Raw genomic sequence first — 19870 nt, forward strand, 5'->3', positions numbered from 1 at the left:
TTAAAAAGTGATTTCGTTTTTAGGATGTAGACTATGGAAAAAAATGCGAATAAAAAAATTACTGCACAATTAATAAAGTGATGCGCGTTAATTGAAAATAACGTTGGGATTGAGATCAAATAGTAGAATGCTCACAAGCCTACCAGTCCTCTCAAAAACTGGTTTCAATAAATACTGAAATATCGTTTTCACAAGTTGTCAACACACACGCACACGCACACACATACACATACACTTTGCCATGATCACAAGAGGAAGACACAAAAACTACATTACCCAAGAAGCACCAAAAGTACAACGATCATGATTGGACATCGGAGTGTTACGTCATCTACTCGCACAAACTAGCAACAGTTAGGTTACCAGCTTCAGCCCCTACACGGGAGTCATGCGAAGAAAAAATGTGTTAAAATTGCTTGTTAGACTTCCGCTGCTGGCCTCTTCGTCCAAAGCTATATAACTTCTTTTGTTGGGAAGTTTAACCAAAGAGTGAGGAGAGATTGAAGGTAAGCTTCGTCCCAAATTGCTAATATGCTATCACGTCTGTTCAATGGGTCCAGTGATGGTAAAAGCTAACTCTACCGTTTGCACGAAGAGCAACAACTCTGCCTTTTTTACTGAACTCGTAGAAAGGCACAGTTGAATTTAAATAAACTGCCGCCTTAGTTTATTTTTTGGCTTTACTTTACCCTGCCTCCTCCTTGGACTTTAGCACGCCAGCTAGGTTAAGTTAGCCACCTGTAACTCGGCAGTGTTTAGGTCGGGTTTCGACTAGATCACTAGATTTGTCAGCTGACATAGTTTGTGACTATCTCCATGAAATGCCCCATTTCCCGTAAGAGCCTATTGGGGGGACAACTGTAGAACGTACTGAAGCGTGTTATGAAGAGCACGTTTGTTAAATGGGCTTAGGGCACCACCGAGTGACTGCATTTGGAAATGACAATCGCTTGGAGTGATCCATCACACAGAGTTAATATTTGCAATAAGCTCAAACCCTCTTTTTATATATGCCACGATAACAGATTGTTCGTTTTGCGTAGGGGCTGCTTTCCACAATGAATTTCTCTGAGGTCTTCAAACAATCCAACCAACTTTGTAAAGTTTCTCCAGATGGAAAATACTTGGTAAGAGGTTAACGTATTTCACTTTTCCTTTGTGTAGTATATAGTATTTTCAAGTTTAATTTTCATTCAAACATTGTTTTTAGTAAAGTGTGTTCCATTTGGGCTGTCCTCCTCAGGCTACCTGTGTGCAGTATAGGCTCGTGGTGCGAGATGTGTGCACCTTGCAAATTCTACAGCTCTACACTTGTTTGGACCAGATATCCCACATGGAGTGGTCTTCTGATTCCCTTTTTATCCTCTGCGCCATGTACAAGAGGGGAATTGTTCAGGTAGGAGGAAAAATGAGTAAAATGGGCATGTAATGTACAGGTTGATCTGTCATATACTTTCGAGATCAGAGACAATATTGCTCTCAGTATAAGTATAACAGTATTTGTTTATACTGTTAGTCAGGTCTATTGAAGTGGCATTTTGATGCCAATCTCTTTTGTAACCAGCAAAAAAACAAAACAAAACAAAAAACAAACAAACATAAAGAACCGTAAAAAAAAAAAGTTCCCGCTTACATGTCTTTTGTTAACAGGGCAGATATGGACTCGTAATATAAAACTCAATATCATTTTAGATTTCTTATCTTATAAACCATTCTAATCATAATTTATGATAATTTACATTATAAAAATGTACATGCTGCTTACACCCCTAAATATTTTGAAAATCTCACCTTAATACTTAATTTTTGTAATATTTTGAAAATTGTACAACAAAAATAGCTAATGTTATTACTACAATAGGGAAAAGAAGTCCTGCACACCTGTATGACATCAGTAACATGCAACTTAAGTGTCTTACCTTTGGAAGGGTATCCAGCACCAGTCTTTCATGATGTCTTATGCTAATGTGTATCTTACAGTTAAAAAGCACTTTTGGAGAGGTGCAGGACATGTGTGAAGGATTATGATCAGTAATATCTACTATCTGTTGTCAATCTCTGTCTGTCTATAGGTGTGGTCTCTGGAACAGCCGGACTGGCACTGTAAGATTGATGAGGGCTCAATAGGACTACTCTCCTCCCGCTGGAGTCCAGATGGACGTCACATTCTCAACACCACTGAGTTCCATGTAAGTGTGAAGTTGGTGCGTGAGTGTGTGCTTCTGAATATGCTTGTCTGGTTTCAACTGTTGCTGGCCCACAAGGAAGGGGGACCTGAAAATAGCCAGACACCAGAGCCTTTCTTGAATGCCCCAATGCCCCCCCCCACCTAATGCATGTATTCAGCCTGATTTCATAGCTCCCCTCCTGTTAGCGTCCTGTCATACATGGGTCTCAAATACCACTGGAGCATGGGTGCGATGTGCGTGTACCCCTCCAATGTTGCTCTGCTATTTCTTTGGCTGCCAGTGCTATAGGAGATGTGCTGTTGTCAGAAAATGTATATGTTGCTTAAAAAAAATGAATGAAGCAATAATTTAAAGACAAAAGTAGAGAATATAGAACTAAAAATAACCATCAATTGACCATTCAACCATTCTGGTAAAATGTTTCTCAAAGTTTCTAGGTAAGTAAAAGGCTCTTATTTTTATTTCATTTGTTGAAAAACACACTTTGAAAGCCATTAAAGGATAAAGGGGAGACAATTCAGAAAAAAGGGGTTTTACACAAAAAAATAAAACTGCTTTTAAATTGAAATTTGGCCCACATTTAGATGTCCATCAATGAGTCGGTAATAATAAGGCTGGTATTGCATGTTTTTTGTGTTTTGTTCCTAAATTGAAAAGTTAATGTATCGTTTATTTTCACACTTGAAGACTGGTGTAGATGGAAACATTTATTGATTGATATCTGATGATTACAACAGTGTAAAGAGAATTCAGTAACGTTCCATACCCAGTTTAGCATTACTTTATTCAACGATGATATTTATTTCTAGAGTTCTTTTGTTGTTACTTAAAATGAGTCCCTTGTAGGTAGTAAGTGGACTGGTGTAAAATCTTTGGCATCTCATAATGAGACTTTATACTTATATTCATGTATATTTAAAGTGGGATGTGGTTAAAACCATCCCTACTGCATTTTTTACGTAACAAAAAAGCCTCAAAGATGGTAAAAGATGTAGGGGATTTTGAATGGTGTTTATTCAGGTCTGTAGAATGAAACCCAGACTAATAAAGATGCATTTAGTTCCTCTCTATGCCTCTTGACTCCTAGTTTAAATTCACTTCATTGTAAGCACATGCTGTAAGGGGGTGAGAAGCTATAGCAGCTCCCCTCGAGCCATGTGGAATATGAAGGGGGCCACTGTGGTGGGTTGTGTCTGTCGTGCTGAACCTGACTCCAGGAATCATTTGACAGGTGTTGCGGCCCAACACACAACTGTGTCTGGCCTGGTGAAGGGTGCAAGGAGTGCAAGTGTCTGTGGCATGTCTGCTTTGTGTCTGACTGCATCCTCCTCCAAAAAGAAAAAAATATTGAAATAGTAGAGGCAGGACTCAAACCCTTTGGGGGACATGGTGTTGACATAGGTAAGTTCTTAGAAAGTCTGCACGTGATTCACCCAACAATCATCTTGGGTTTTTCTTCCTAGTATCTGTATCAAATGACTTGTCATTAGACACCACCTCTCCTGCTGCTCACTGATAATTTTCTTTTTTCAAATATCCCCTTTAATTGACTGTGATTGGAGTTTTAGGCTAAAAGACATTTGTATTAGACAGAATAAGGTGTTCACAATTTATTTTGAAAATAATTTTAAGAAACACCAGGGTTTTTGTTCGTTTTCAGAAGATAAAGAAGAAGAAATGAGACTTGAATCATTTTCTTGAGTCAATGTTGAAAATAGACTGATCTTATCTTATTCTTTTAAATCAATCTGATTATGCAGTGTCAATTGCAATTTATGGAATGCATTTTGAAACTACAAATCATTGACTCATAAAGTAACAAATCCTCTCCCCTTTGGTCTTGTCTCAGTCACAAGGGATTTCCTGTAACTGACTGCACAGTAGATGAGGGATGAGCAGCCAGTTCACACCTGGTATTAACACATCTCCTGGGTGATCATGTCACAAGTAGACAGCATTATGAACAACAGTTAACACATGGTGTTAGAGTATGTGTCCATCAGTGTGTCTGGGGACCACTTGTGTTCAGATCTCATTTCCACACTCTATATGCAAAATTGTTTCTACTATAAAAAGCATCGACTACTTAAAAGTATAACACACACTTGTAGCGCATGAATCCAGAAGAGGGGAGGATTATATTTCACCAAACACACGCAGGCTGCCACTTCTTGCACACATTGTCTATTGTTTGACATGTCAATTACAAGACAGGCAGTTCTTCATTGTGGACCATGTTGGCATAGACACTGCCCAAAGAATGTGAAATTTAAGCAGGAGTGTAACGGAGCATCAATCTGATGTGGCTCATCAGTTTCTACTGAAGAACTGATGCTAATACATGCAGTTATTGGTGCTAGTGCTGATCTTTAAAATCAGCCAGGAACACATCTGTATGCATGTGTGAGGCCAGCTTTTTGGGGAGCTTGTTTTTCCTGCTTTAAACCACTGTTTTGCTTCTTTTTTAAAGTGCCCTAATGAGATAACATGAAACTATAATATATATGTGTTTCTGCTTCATTTAACCAAACATAAGTATAACCTTTGTTTTACAAGAGACATGAATTATTTGTAGTTAAATGAACACACAGAAATTCTGTAGCACAGAAACTATGAGAAAGCACAGCTGAGCCTTCAGGCAGTGGACTGTAACCCCTGATGCAGTGCTTTTGTGTTTTGATTTTCCTTTTACTGCTAGGATATCATCTTTTGGAAATCACTCATGAGTACTTTCTGTGGTATAAAAGCTTTTGATGGTAGCCCATAACACTACTTGTATGAATTGGTGTATTTAAAACCGTGTAAAACACTGCTTTTATCACCCAGCTAAATTTCATCCAGAGGTTAAAAACTGCATCCTGTCCTTTTGTTGAGGATGCAAAAGTACCTTCACTGAAGCAAAGCAGGCACCACATTGCCAAGGGCCCCACTGAACTTACCTTCACCCCTGCCCAAGATTTCATTAAGACTGTGCCAGACGGGTGTTCGTGTCAGGCTTGAATTTCAGCCTCACTCATAAACAGCCTGCTATATTAACTTGTTTAGGGACAGCTGCCTGTGGGGTAGATTGTGCCTTTGTGTGTATATTGGTGTGAGTTTGTGTGTGTGTATGTATGTGTGTGCCTTTTAGGCCACTGCAGTGTATTTGCTTTTTTACAGCAAACCTGAACACTCTTAGAGGTTTTCAGGTACACAATTTAAAAGTTTAAGTGTAATACTTAACTTCCACCATCACAAAATGAGAGCTACTGTCTTCAGTGCTCATGTGTGATTCCATGACATCCCTAAAGAGACTCCAGGTGAGCCACACATTTCTAACCAGCCTGAGGGCTTTTGTACTGTCCTTATCTGCTCAAAGTTAGAACACTTTAAATCAGGAGTGGACATGTTTACAACTACTTTCAAATTGTGGATGGCGCCATTTCTCAGGGTTTAATAGAAAGTTGCATTGCTGAAACCGAGCTGATGTATTGTGAGACTTCATGCAAGTCATCGCCTATTTGAATTGCAATTGTTTATCTTAGGACCTCACAAAATGCAGCTCACGCATCTATGTTAATCCACCTTTACCAGCTGAGGGGTGATAAACTGAGGGTGGAAAAACTCCAGCCAAGGACATCACTGAGCTTGACTTCTCTAATGGTTTTTACATTGCTGGCATCGGATTAGTGATAGCATTCTTGGCCAGTACTGCTGGAGCCTTGCTAACGTGTAGCATTGTTGGCAACAGTGCTACTGAACTAAACTGCAAATGCAGGCAGCTGCTGCTTTGCAGCATGGGACAATAGCTTACCCATACCTACGTGAAAGCTGTGAGAGGCTCCAATTCCTCGGTAGAATCATGAGGCTGTAATCGGAGAAATAGCTATATTGGTTTGAAATTGCTTCCTGTGTGGAATGCTTACAGTCTAATCCTCTGCTGACAGATAGGCCTATATGGCATCAAATACACTCACCCATTTTCTGGCACTTGCTGAGGCGCCCAAAAAGAATGGCTGATAGATATATTTTCTTCCAAATTGCTGTCAGTAACTTTTGTCCACAACAGATTGTGGTTATTGAGCTGCCTACAGGCTGCCTTTTTAAGAATGTTCCCTAATTCTTTGGTTTTCTGCCAATAAATACTTGAAGTGACGGTCAAGTTTAACCCCACTTTTCACATTTGAAAGTGTCTTTACAAGACTTTCCTGTCGCAAACCTCCAAGTGCATTTTAATCATACAGCTTTTTATAATACTAATAGTGTTGATGTTTGTGAGGGGCTGATGGGCCTCAGTATATGGAAGACAGTTATGCAGCCACTAAAGCCCAATTTACACAACCCCGATCATGATTTGCTTAGAATTCAAAGGGTTTTCAGGGAGCCTTTCAGAATGAGGCACATTTTGTGATACAGTGTATAACAGGGCAATGTTCTTGTCTGTTATCACTCTTTATACTGATCACCAGAGAGGAAATTCTAACTGAGACACTGGCGTGATTTTATTCCATCCTTGATGATGAAAAGACAGCTATGGTTTTCTGCTTTTTGCTTTATACCACCCACAGGTCCCAATTTCTTATCCTGAAGTGTTTGCTCACTTTGGAGATGAGAATTCATCTTTCGTGTGACTTTATTAACCAAGGATCTTGTTGCATCCCGCCCCACATGGAGAAGCATTTCCCACCTATTTTCCTCATGCTACCTTCCTCCAACTAGTTTAAGGTTACACTGCCTTTCATGGCTTGGTCCCCTCCTATGTGGCAGGTCAGTGGCATCTTAGAAGTGTAAGTGTGTTTGTGTTTGAGCAGTGTTGATGTTAGTTTCCATGGCACCGTGTCTGAGGGGATGTCCAGGAAGCGTGCAGTGAGATGTTATTACAGGGTCTACACAGCTGGATGTCTTGAACCTAACAGGAGGGTCAACACTTCAACTGAGTTAGGTGACAGACTTAGCTCAGTTCAGATGTCTGCCCAGACGCCATGTTGACAGCCTTGACACTTCAGTAGATTTATCTCTGCAAAAACTCGAGTGAGCCTGACTTTGTTGTGATCTTTTTTTCTTCCTTTCCTGCTTTGACTTTAAATTAGCAGTGTGAGGAAACATTTGTTTAATAACTAGATAACTTAATTTTTCAAATACCAATGATTTAAACCAGGATTAGACAGCGCTGAATGCACTCCATGGCAGAACATTAGCTGTAAAGGAAGAAAAGGGTGGTGTGAGAGGCATACATGTTGGTACTCCTTTGATTGCATGTTACGTCAATTGATCTTTATGTTATTCACAAATCTTGAAACTTGATCCAAAAAAGAACACACTGTTTATATTACAAACATTAGATATAGCATATGTGTGTAAAACTGCAGAACTACAACATGGGAAAGTTGGTATTGTAGAGTAGCTGTAGCTGTATTTATAGAAAGTTTGACAGAATCACCCGCAGCCTTTTGGGACCTCTTCAGATCCTCTTGTGTAAACGTTGTGGTGCAGAGTCAGAAGAGGAGTGATATGGACAACACATTCCCTATTTTTTATTTTATTTTGGCTCCTTTGTTGGATCAGCTAATTTCATGTGAGCCTCATAAGTCTTAATTTAATCTCTTGTGCTTCTTTAAGTGTTTGCAACATCTGAACCTGTGCTCACTGCCTGTGGAGATAAACTAATAGACAACTCACCACACACCGAGCACCTTACATGGCTTTCCATGTAGTGATGGATGGCTTCTATGTCTGTCCCACATCCCTCACAGAGATTTGTCATTGACCTCCTCAAAGACTTTAGGCGCTCTGTCCACAGCTGTTAAAGAGCATGATGCACAGTGCTACCCAGCGCTATGGCCTAGCTAGTGGATGAGTGGACACTATGAAGACTCAAGTTGTGACCCTATGTTTGAAGTGTCAGAGTGTTACTGTAAATGAGACTTTGTAGATCACAATCACAGTCAGGATCTTCTTATTGAAGAACAATGCTGAATTCAATCTCATGAACACTTGTGTCTAAAATAGGCTTATCATCTTTAAGTTAGTCTAAAGTGTATGGACCTAATTTTACATCAAGACTCAGCCTCTGATTCACTATTTTTTTAATATCATTTAGAACCTTTTAAGTTGTACATCCACCACAATTCTTTGCCTACTATGTAACCTCTAATAGGAAAATGTGTTGTTTAAGGTAAGTAAGTTATACATAAAGATCTGAGGAGTCATGTAATCATGAAGATGTAAAATGACCTTGAAAATCATGATTTCTCAAGCCTTGATTCACATGTGCTTTTGCTCTTCATGCTGCCTGAGTTGCTTGTTAACTTTCTATTTCGAGATAATCCTCAGTTTATTTGTTTTTCTCTCTTTTCTCTTGTGTCCTAACAGCTGAGAATCACCGTCTGGTCCCTGTGCACGAAAGCAGTGTCTTACATCAAGTATCCCAAAGCATGTCAGAAGGGTCTGTATGAGAATAATATTGTTTTATTTATTATCCCCTGGCTTATGATCCTATATGTATTACATAGAGTACCTGAGGACAGGGCTAGTCATCTGAATGCCTTAGCGTGCTCCATGAATCACATGCCGTTCTTTACCTTGGGGCACAACCCTGGATATGTGGCCAAAGTATAGTCCTCTTTGCTGACAGCTGTGCCCCTCTTCAGTAAATGGGGCATGCTCCTCATAACAGGCCTGTCAGCAGCTTGGGGAAAAATGATGGTCTGTGACTCTCCCCATTTTCCACATGCAATACTATGCTCTTCTGAAACCTGTGAATCCTCACAGCCGTCATATAAATAATATGTCCATGATAGTTACATACCAGGGACCTGCTGGTGCCAAAGTGTCACATTATAGTATTGGATGAAATACACAAGCAGCCTTCAGTAACATGTTTATGGCTTTTATTATAGCATGATGCACTCACTGCCCACTTTATTAGGTAAACTTTGCTGCTACCTGGTTGGACCCCTTTTTGCATTTACAGCTGACTAAACTCTTCATGATATAGATTCAACAAGATGCTGGAATCATTCCTCAGAGATTTTAGTCGACATTGACGGAGCATTACAAAGTTGTTATCCTTCTGGATGTAGCCATCAGAAGACACTGTGGTCAGATGCTGTTGCTACTTAGGAGCTCAAAGTGTGCTCAGAAAATATCCCCCACACCTTTACACCACTCGCAGAGCAGCCTGAACTGCTGATTCAAAGCAGGATGAATGCTTTCAGTGGAGACTCATCACACCAGTCACCATTTTCCCAATCTTCTATTGACCTATTTTGGCAAGGCCATGTGAATTGTAGCCTCAGTTTCCTCAGTTTCTTGGCTAACAGGAGTAGCACTTGGTTTGGTCTTCAACTATTAAAGCCTTTTTGCTTCAGGGTTGGATGTGTTGAGAGACCATCTCTAACCAGTCTTGCCCTTCTCCTCTAACCTCTGGCATCAACAAAGCAGTCTGGCCCAGAGAACTGCTGCTCTCTGGATATTTTCCCAATTAATCTTTTTTGGGATCATTCTCCATAAACCTTGGGGTTGGTTGTGGATGAAAATCCCAGTAGATCAGCAGTTTCTTAAATACTGAGGCGAGCCCTTGTGGAAACAACCATGCCAAGTTCAAAGTCACTTAAATCACCTTTCTCCTTTTTCTGATTGTTGGTTTGAACTTCAGGTTGTTTTCAACATGTGTAGCTGCCTTAATGCATAGAGTTGCTGCCTTGTGACTGGCAGATTAGATATTTGCATCAACGAGCAGTTAAATAGGTGTATCTAATGAAGTGTCTGGTGAGTGTGGAATGATAAAAGTTGTCTTTATTAAATTTACTAATACCTGCTGTAGCTAAACTACATTTGAGAAATGATAAGTTGATTTGTTGCTTTTTATGGACCGTACCATACTATCTACTCTAACTTTATTTTATTAAGTCCTTAATGTTTATTATTTTTTTAAATTAGCTGAACAGTATCACTGCAAGATTGTTTTTTTTTTGGTGATGATACACTGAAATCTGTAGTTACCTTTGATTGAATAATTCCTTCAAAAATCTTTCAAACACAGGTATAGATTTCAGCAGAGATGGCAGCTATATGGCTTTGGCTGAACGCCGCGACTGCAAAGACTATGTCAGTATATTTGTTTGTGACGACTGGCATTTGCTCAGGGTAAGTGGAACTTGATTGCTTTGCAAATTTTTTTTTTAACAAATATATTTTACATATTGACAGGCCAAGTGGAAACAAATGATGTAACCTAATGAAACGATGTATCTTGAATCTCTAACAGTTCAACAGAAAGAAAATTACTGTTTTATTATTTAGTTTATATCTTTTAGAAACATGATTTTTGTGATGCAGCAAAACAAAAAAGATTTTGGACTTTGTGTAAAATATCTTAAAATAGATTTGGATGGTTTGAAAATCATTTAATTCCTATATTTAATTAAAAATAGTGCATTAATAGTGCCCGGTCATATAACCAACCAGTTGCCACCAAGTTAGGAGATTTTTTTTCCCAGTTGTTATTTCTTCATTGTGACATAAACTTATAGTGCTTTATTTTCCTTATTCCAGCTCCTTTGAAATTTGTTGCTGGCATTACATTAAAATTAAGTGGAAAACAGTTTGTTTGATTTTTGCCTTAAAAATTAGAAATACTTTTTTTGCACTATCTTTTATTAAGTATAATTTTATAATTATTTGCTTTAAATGATTTGTAAATCTTCACAATTTGTTTTATTAACATTTTACACAACATTTCAAGTTTTCAGGGTATTTAGATCACAGAACGGTAGTATCCTGACCCACCCTTCAGTTATTGTCAATTTGAATGGTCTTTGACAAAGTTGGAGGTATAACTTCTGTAATTTAATATATATAATTCAATCTGCTGCAGCACTTTGAGACAGAGACCCAGGACCTCGCAGGGCTTGAGTGGTCACCCAATGGCTGCGTGCTGGCAGTGTGGGATAGCTGTCTGGAGGTGAGTTAACAGATTCAAGATGAGCAACAGGATAGGAAAACATAAATGACCTGATGGTTTGTATTTTGTATTAATCATGTGAGTTGCATACCTCGTCCTTTCTGCAGACTATAACAGATAACAGTGATCAGTGAAGAACTGAATTCTTGTCATTAACAAGTGTAACAGAAATGTCAAAGTAAGGTACTTGGTTTGATCCTTGCTGTCGGAGCATTCAAACCTACCTTTGACATGGATAGATGATGAGCAGTGTTGATCATGGGTGATGTTGTTAAATGTATGTTTATCATCTCTGCAGTACAAGGTGTTGATGTATTCTTTGGATGGGCGGTTGCTGTCCATCTACAGTGCCTATGAGTGGTCACTTGGTGTGAAGTCTGTAACTTGGAGCCCAAGCAGCCAGTTCCTGGCCATTGGCAGCTTTGATGAAAAAGTAAGAGTTTCAGATAAACAGTTCTGGCTGATGACAGTGAGAAATAGGATATCATGTTAAAGCTTGACACCACATAACACACAAAGTACCAGCAACCCGTAAAAAGCCACGTGTTTATGGCTAATGACAATGAGAGAAGTCACACTTTATAGCATTACACAAAACTACGAAACAGGACACCTTGTTTTGTCTTTTTCCACTGCTATATTTTCAAGACCTTGTGCATTAACCACAAGGCAATCAACAGCTGCATTTGAGTCAAAGATAAATGCATGTGTGAAAGAAGCAGCAAATTTAGCATTAAGCCTTTATCACCAGACTAGCAAGATACAAAATCACTTCCCATTTTTTTTAGATTGAGTTAGTCCTCCACACAGCTTTTTCTTACATCACTTTAAGCAGTTCTTAATAGGGAATGAAAAAGAACGAATTCTGTCAAAAGTACTGAGCACCGATTCATGTAAATTCAAAAAGTACCATGTTTAGGTACCTAAATGCATTCTTGTCACTGTGAGGGAGTGTAAGAGTAGGCAATTTTCCATACTGTACATGAACACAGCATTACAATTTTATATACTGAAGAATAAATATGTAAAAAAAAAAAAAAACTTTATTATTGAACAAATTTATATTTTTTACCACATAAACGCTAAAAAGTACAGAAAATTGGTACCATTGAGTACCGGTACCGATTGCCAGGTACCCAGGCATCAGTACCGTATTGTTTCAAATGTGAAAGGTACCCATTCCTTGTTCTTTATACATACAGTAGAAGCACATTATTTAAACTGTCAAACATGTACAGATTGGGCTATAATTTGATGTGTGTGTGTCTAAATATCAATTGAAAAAAATGACAGTATTACTCTTTTTTTTCAGGTCCGCATTCTCAATCATATCACATGGAAAAAAATTACACAGTTTGAGCATCCAGCAACCATCAACAATTCAAAAGCTGTGAGTATTTCCTGTCGTCATCGTGAGCTTTGAGATTCCTTTAGGTCACTTATTGTTTTTCTCCTGCTTCTAGGTTGTATTTAAGGAAGTGGAAAGAAGGCCCACTGTGGGAAGTGATGACCTGTCGCTACACAATATTACAATTGGTACCACCCTCTTCAACACCCAGAGCCAATGTACAAGTTTTTTTTCATTTAGATAATCTTAATATCAAAATTTCAATCAATGGTTTAGGTCAAGTTGCAAATCTTCTGTAATCACAAAATGTAAATTGTTGTTACTGTCTCCACCAGATGAGATCTGTCCACCTCCAGTCCAGATACCGGTAAACAAACCCGACCCGGATCGAGCCAACCCTAAGATTGGTGTCTCTGCTTTGGCATTTAGCTCAGACAGCCGCTATTTAGCCACCAAAAATGGTAGGCATTCTTCCAACTTTTCCCCAAACCTTGAATTGGATTCTTGATGCATGAAAAATGTATTTTCTAGGTCTTTGAGTTTTTTTTTTCTTGGTGACTTGTTTTTCTTTTAGAACCAGTGATAACCTGTGATAATCTGTGTTTCTCTGACTACAGATAACATGGCTAGTGCTGTCTGGGTGTGGGATATGCAGAAGATGGCCCTGCTGGCTGTGCTTGAGCAGACATCAGCCGTGCGGTGCTTTCAGTGGGACCCTCGACGCCCCCGGCTGGCATTGTGTACAGGCAACACCAAACTCTATCTCTGGTCCCCAGCAGGCTGTGTGTCAGTCCAAGTCCCCACTGAAGGTAACATACTAACCTGATTTATAACCTGATTTTTATCTAAAAATTCGAACATATCCACCTCAGAAGCAGTGTTGTTGTTGTCAGCTGTGCTCTCACAGGTGAGATAAATTCCTGAACATAGTGCAAATGGTCACATTTTCCAAAGGCACATTGCTATTTGAGTTATTGTGAATGCATCATCATTGTATTTCACTGTTTCTGTATCCTTCCAGGTGGTTTCCAGGTCCAATCACTAAGCTGGCACTGCAGTGGAGACTCTCTGATCCTGCTCTCAAAGGAGCAGCTATGTTTGTGCTACATGGAGACTGACCAGGAAGAGAAGTAAAACACAAGAGAAAGCACTGACCATAAAAAAGACTAGATCACAGTTTGGGCTTTTTTATCACTCATTTGATGAAGAAACTCAAGAAAACTTATCTTTGTGCTGCTCCTGATGTTGAACAACACCATGTTGTGCAAGGTGCTCAGTGCTGGTAACTGGGATGTTGAACTTGTTCACAAAGAAACCATACATTTCCTTCTGAAGGACATATAAAAAGGAAAAATATACCTTTTTTATTAGACTGATGCACACATAGGGTCTAGTTTCTTACACTGTGAAAACTTTAATGTCTATGGGCTTTTAAATTGTGTGTTTATTTTGAATAAATTTTGATATAGTAAAGCAGCTCAGTGTGAGTTCGTGAAAATTTTCAGCTATAGTCTGTAAGGACTGAGACTTGGTGTCTTTAGTTTTAGTTAATGGATCCAAAATAAATAATGCTTCACAGGAAAAAATACTGTTTAATCTAAGGCTACAGGTGTTTCAAGGTGTCAAAGAGGATACATAATGATCATCCCAGCTTTCTTTTCTCTTTGAGTAAGAAAACAGGAATATTGCAATGATAGTTTTGGTTTTGCATTTTAAATCATGTCTCTCTCTTTGTCATGAAACAAATGGTTCTAACTCCTCACAGCTTGTTTACAAATATTTTGATAGTGTCATTAGTCTGCCTGATGGAACCAAGACATAAAAATGAGGTTTCATTGTGTTCTTCTGTATAAAGTTTCTTAACGTGTGCAATTCTCACTGAAATATTAGGAGCAATATTTTTCCCGACGTGGTTGCATTCACTGATAACATGAACATAATGTACAGACACTTCTAAACAAATGTCAAAGAAGAGGCCTCCTCAAGAACATGAAAGCATTTTATTGTCTCCAGAGTGGCTACTGTGCTGCAAATACCTTTAACTTAAAACATACCGTTGTGTGTTCACAATCAACAGTTAATCGCCTTTAAAATCTTAACCTAAAGCACTTTAGAATTAGCAAAATAAAATATACATTTGTAGAAGTACTCATGACTTAATGTCTTCAAAAATAACAGCAGTTAAATAAAACCTGACAAGCACCCACAAATCACTTTAGAGTACTCTTTTATAAGTCATCTGTCATGCAAACTCAACATGCAGGGAACATGCTAAGACCAAAAGAAGGCATTTTGGGAAACAGTTATTCATTGGCATTGCTGAACGTGAAAGTATGGCCTGTTACCTTTGGTAGTAAAATTGTAAAAGAAAATCATTTTAATTCCTCGAGTCTGTGATCCACACATTGAAGCAACTCTTTGTCTGAATCTTTCTCTTGTGTGCTTCAATCCAAGTCGCAGAACTGAACGTTCAAACGTGGACACTGAGCAACAACAGATATGACATGAATATAAGCACATAGAGCACAGCACTGGCAAAAGGTCAAGACGAGGAATTTATCCTTTCCTTTGATTCTTCACACTTACAGTTGTGAAAAAAAGGGCAGAAGCCTATCAGCTTAGCAGTCAGATTGATATCACTGTCCCTATAAGTAACATTACAATCCCATCTGTGAAGCTCCATCCCCAGCTGCTCTCATGTGAAGACCCCCTTCAGCCCAAAGAGCAGAATAACCAAGACCATCAGTGGAAACCTTAATGTATTTCCTAAGGATCATATTTAAGTCAATGTCACAGGTTAACCTCATATTTTGCTATTGTTAGCATTCCATTATCAGAATCTGTTATATTTGTTTTTACAGTCAGTTAATGAGTAGTTACAAAAAGAGCCAGAGATTTTGACGAGCTCAATTTAAATCAAGGATTGAACTGATGTAATAATGCAAGTGTCCTTTCTCTCCACCTTGTCTCATCAACTTATACTCCTGAAAGCCCACTAGCAACACTAACAAAAAGGAAGTAGGGGCACAAAAGTGCATTAAGTAGACAGTCCATGCACTGCTGGGCATGTCTACCTACAGCATGCTAACCACTTGTCTTTTACACCAACTTAAAGGTTTGTGTACATTTTTATGGGCTCAGCTCACACACTGTCACATACTACTTATGCATTACCCTGTCGTGGAGGTACCACTTCCGTCAGTCAGCACAGTGTAACACATACACATGGGTTGAACTCAGTTGTAATTTACAGGAACTGGATTTTAGAAGCCGATCTTGCCACGCGTCATGGAGTAGCCCAGCTTGGCCTCATTGTTGATGAAGGACATGATGCCCAGATAGGTCTCGATGAGCAGGGGTCTCTCCAGGATCAGCACACCGTTAGCTCTACCTGGGATAGGGTGCTCCTTATGGGCTTTCTTCACTGCCTGAACCAGCTGGGTCCTGAAGTTGTCCAACTTTGTGTTCAAAAGAAAGAAAATGACACTAGAATATCTCCCCAAGAACTTTGTGACATTTCTGTTTCCCTTTGTTTATCCTATTTTAAATTAAATTCTTCTAAAAAATTTCTCAGGTGCTGTTAAGCAGATTAACAAATTTATATACTGCATTTCCAAAAATCCTAATTTTCTTATGGATGCTAAAATTATTTTACCTGGCACACAGAAACAAAAATATTTCACAAAAAACAACAACAAAAAAACAGGGTCAAAATCATTAGCCTCCTTAAGAACTGACCTTTTTTATTGAGCCAGAGCACAAACCACTGTTGTGCAATCTCTTGCTTTAACTGTTATGCTAAAAGCTTGTAGTCAATTAATCAATCGAGTTAAAACTGAGGTCTTTCCTACACAAAAACAAAATAAGTCACTTCAGACTTGAGCAAAAGAATTGTTGATGTCTACAAACCAGAAAAGGGATATAAAAAAGTTATCACAGCATTTTTAATGAACACCTCAAGCAGTCCGCAGCAAAACTGGATCTGGGTTTTTGCTTTGTCTTCTAACATGACAATGATCCAAAACATATGGTTCCTGGTGAAGAACTACCTTCAGAAAACCAAGGTGAACCTTATTGACTGGGCTGCGCAAAGCCTTGACTTAAATCCCACTAAAATCTGTGTGGTGAACTTAAGACCTGAGTCAAAGCCAGGAGACCATTAAATCTGAAAGAGGTGAAAGTTTTGCCACTAAAGATTTTGCCCAGGAGATGTGTCAGAGACTTGTTGCACATTATAAAAAAAACAGCTACATGCTGTTATCCAGCTTAAACAACACACAATTGACTGTTAGCATCAGAGAGGCTAATAACCTTGACCCTGGTAGTTATTTTTCCTTTGTGAAATAATTTTGTCACTTTGTGAAAAGGAAAATATTGTTAGAATCCAGATTTAAACTAGGATGTTTGGAAAGTTGTTAAAGATTTATTAATCAATTAATCAACACTAGACATTTAAAAAAAAATCATAATGGGGCTTAAAATTTTGACCCAACTGTAAGCATCTTTCCCAGAGTCTTTTTTCCATTAGAGGCTGTTTATAAGTGTGGGTTGATACTTCATTAGCTCAGATGCTGTTGTTTTATTTTTGAAAGAAGAACTTATATCCTCAGAAAATTAAAGGAACTGCTGAAGGCAGCAGTCATTGTTTTCTGTTGAACTGTGACTACTCGAGTGGTTTTTGGTTGGCTATTGCGCACAAAAGACTTGTGGCACCAGTGGTCACCATTGTTTTTCTGAAATAATGACAGACCAGCACAAAAGAGATTACGCCCCTACCATTAAAGCCAAACCAAAACCAAAATGAACTTAGTGAAAGCCAAAGGTATCATACCTGGCAGAGAGATGCAACCTTCTCATCAGCATGTGCCATGGGGTGATCTGTGAACGTGGCGTAGGGCATGTCTGTGGACCAGGGGTTCCAGCGGTTTAAGAACGAGGCCCGAGGACGTTTGTCCCATTGGACACGAATCCCATAGCCTTCTCTCCTGTAACGAAATAACATAGAAGTGTAACCTCAAGGGACAGGATTGCTACACCAAGGCACTGTCAGCAAGCCCAGCTGCAGATATTAAGAGAAAGAGGAGATTTAAACAAGAGATCATAGGGCACAATATTTTTATCCTCCTATCCTGACAGAACAAAGAGCTTTGAACCCTCAGAGGAAGCAAGAATAATATTTCAGGTACAATATTCAAAGGCCATATGCATGGCTAGATTGTTTTTCTAAGTAGGTCAACTCACATATAGGCTGTCAAGATTGAACTGTATTGGCTTACTTGTTCAGTGATTTGGGCGGGAACTCAAACTCGCCCACTGAAATTGTGTCTACAGCGTTGAGACAGATCCTAACAACCTGCTGGCACAACAGGTTGATGAAGTCATACTTGCACACCAGTAGCGACCTGCAAACACAACCAAAAAGGGTCAAATTGTGTGTCCGCGGCAAGGTTAAAATAGCTTTGGATTTGTCATTATAGTTTAGTTTTAGTTAGTTTTGACATTTTTTTCCATTACAGTTTAGTTTTAATTAGTTTTAGAGCTGGCATTCTAGTTTTTATTTAGTTTTGATTTTTGCAACAAGGCTTATTTTTTGTTTAGTTTTAGTTTAGTTTCAGTTTAGTTTTAGTTTTTTCATACCTTATTAACCAGGTGCAGGATTCAAAAAGGTCAGAGTAAATATTTTGTCATACTGTTTATTTTCAAGTCCAACATAGTGCTCACTGCTCAGTCAATACTGATACTGAAGTGTTGGCTGCTGCCTTAAACACAAATAATAATAAAAAGTTAAATAAACAAATATAAACATAAATTATGTAAAACAATAAAATATGAGTTTTAATAATTAGAAACTTGGACTCTGTAACAATAAAGTCAGACTCACATACAATGAAACTATTACAGATGCTCCAATTCATTGCTCCCCTACATTTTGTCGCAGCACAGCCAGTTAGTGCAGTAAACAAGCACGTCCCAGTACGTCACTATGATGGTGCCGTACGGCACTGACAACTGACGAAAACTGTCTTAAAATTGGTTGGGAAAATGTGTTGGATTAATTTAACTTCTAAAGGCTATTAATATTGTCAGAAACTATAACTAGGGAAATGTCTACAATTTTAGTTAGTTTGAGTTAGTTTTATGAACACAAGATACAGTTATAGTTTACTTTTCGTTTTTGTTTTCTTTTCTAGTTTTTATTAGTTTGAGTTAACTGCAATGTATTTGAAAGTTTAGTTTTCGTTTTTAGTTTCGTTTTAGTTGACTATTATAACCTTGGTCCGTGGCAAGTTTCAAATGTCATGTGGTTTATTTCTGAGAGATTATTCCTAATGACAAAGTTTTACTTACCTATCAGTTATGAGAACGAGTCTCTCCCTCTCATTGTTCCAGTGGTCTACTCTGTAGAAAGGGACAACATACGGGTTTGTTCTGACAGCCTCAAAAACGAATTTTACACTTGCGCTTAAATCAATGATATAGTTGTTTACAGGTCATGTTTCATGGTTAATGCATAAAAAAAGTGTCAGAGATTAAAACATACAAAATCTTGCACCGTCTCACCTCATTGTAAAGGGTGTCAAAACATCCACCCTGTATTAGTATTTCTGATGTGAAGTTGATCTGTGCTGCTGGGATACTCACTCTGCCAGCAGCCAGACGCTGAGCACCTCTCCATCCTCTGAGGGGAGTGCCACTGTCCGGATGTCACTCACAGCCTGTTCAATGGTACCTGGCTGAGATCAGCATCACACAACCGTCAACCATCAGCATCATCACCAGAGACCAGCGTCCCTTTCCTCCCTGTGATGTACTGCGGAAGCTTTAAAAACGCAGTGATTCACTCCTAATTACAGCTTACTGCTGGATGGGTTAGAGATCGTGTGAGCATGAGAACATGATTGGGGCTTATTTTGAAGAGAAGTACGCATAATATTCAACACACATCCGCCAGCGAGCGAAATGAAAGCAAGGGGGTTGCACTTACTCTGAAGACGAAATAGTCCTTTACTTTCGCTTGCATTGTGGGGTTGTGAACGTGGAAGGGCGTCAGGGTTTGTAAAGGGGGGCAGCAGGCCACGGAAGCTCCGTGTCCGAGGCTTCTTCCGGCCTCCGGCGGCGTGAAGGCAACCTCAACCCCCTCCTCGGTTTCTGCAGGGTGGAGAATTGCGGCGCCCGGACTCTCCGGCTCCACTGTGTCGTTCAGCTGAAGCATGCTGCAACAGACGTCCTCCTCGTCAACGTAAACGGTGTTAAATAAGGGAAGGTCCTTTCGAAGACGCAGACTCACCCATGGCGCACGGACAATGTTTGGATTTTGAGAGCTACAAGGAAGTAAGCCAGTGCTCCTCTGCTTCACTTCCCCCGTGTATTCCCTTCCTCTTAAAGGGA

The 19870-nt window shown here is 39.1% G+C and overlaps 2 protein-coding genes across 2 annotated transcripts; one reads left to right on the forward strand and one right to left on the reverse strand.

Annotated features, from left to right (window-relative positions):
* Positions 1–313: 313 nt before the first annotated feature.
* wrap73 (WD repeat containing, antisense to TP73) lies at positions 314–14055 on the forward strand. The gene is made up of 13 exons (XM_074680813.1): positions 314–506; positions 1044–1127; positions 1244–1396; positions 2073–2189; positions 8541–8613; positions 10213–10316; positions 11047–11133; positions 11432–11566; positions 12446–12523; positions 12597–12699; positions 12817–12942; positions 13099–13290; positions 13503–14055. The coding sequence occupies exons 2-13, from the start codon at positions 1059–1061 to the stop codon at positions 13613–13615; spliced, it is 1350 nt and encodes a 449-aa protein (XP_074536914.1). The 5' UTR covers positions 314–506; positions 1044–1058; the 3' UTR covers positions 13616–14055.
* A 413-nt stretch (positions 14056–14468) lies between these two features.
* On the reverse strand, positions 14469–19870 carry tprg1l (tumor protein p63 regulated 1-like). The gene is made up of 6 exons (XM_074680814.1): positions 19467–19870; positions 19124–19215; positions 18830–18880; positions 17758–17883; positions 17313–17466; positions 14469–15939 (listed from the first exon to the last, which is right to left on the reverse strand). Exons 1-6 carry the CDS (start codon positions 19692–19694, stop codon positions 15745–15747), a joined length of 846 nt encoding a protein of 281 aa, XP_074536915.1. The 5' UTR covers positions 19695–19870; the 3' UTR covers positions 14469–15744.

The sequence above is a fragment of the Halichoeres trimaculatus genome, unplaced genomic scaffold, assembly GCF_033239565.1.
Source record: "Halichoeres trimaculatus isolate MK-OKI-2021-1 unplaced genomic scaffold, fHalTri1.1 fHalTri1_scaffold_11, whole genome shotgun sequence".
Taxonomy (NCBI): domain Eukaryota; kingdom Metazoa; phylum Chordata; class Actinopteri; order Labriformes; family Labridae; genus Halichoeres; species Halichoeres trimaculatus.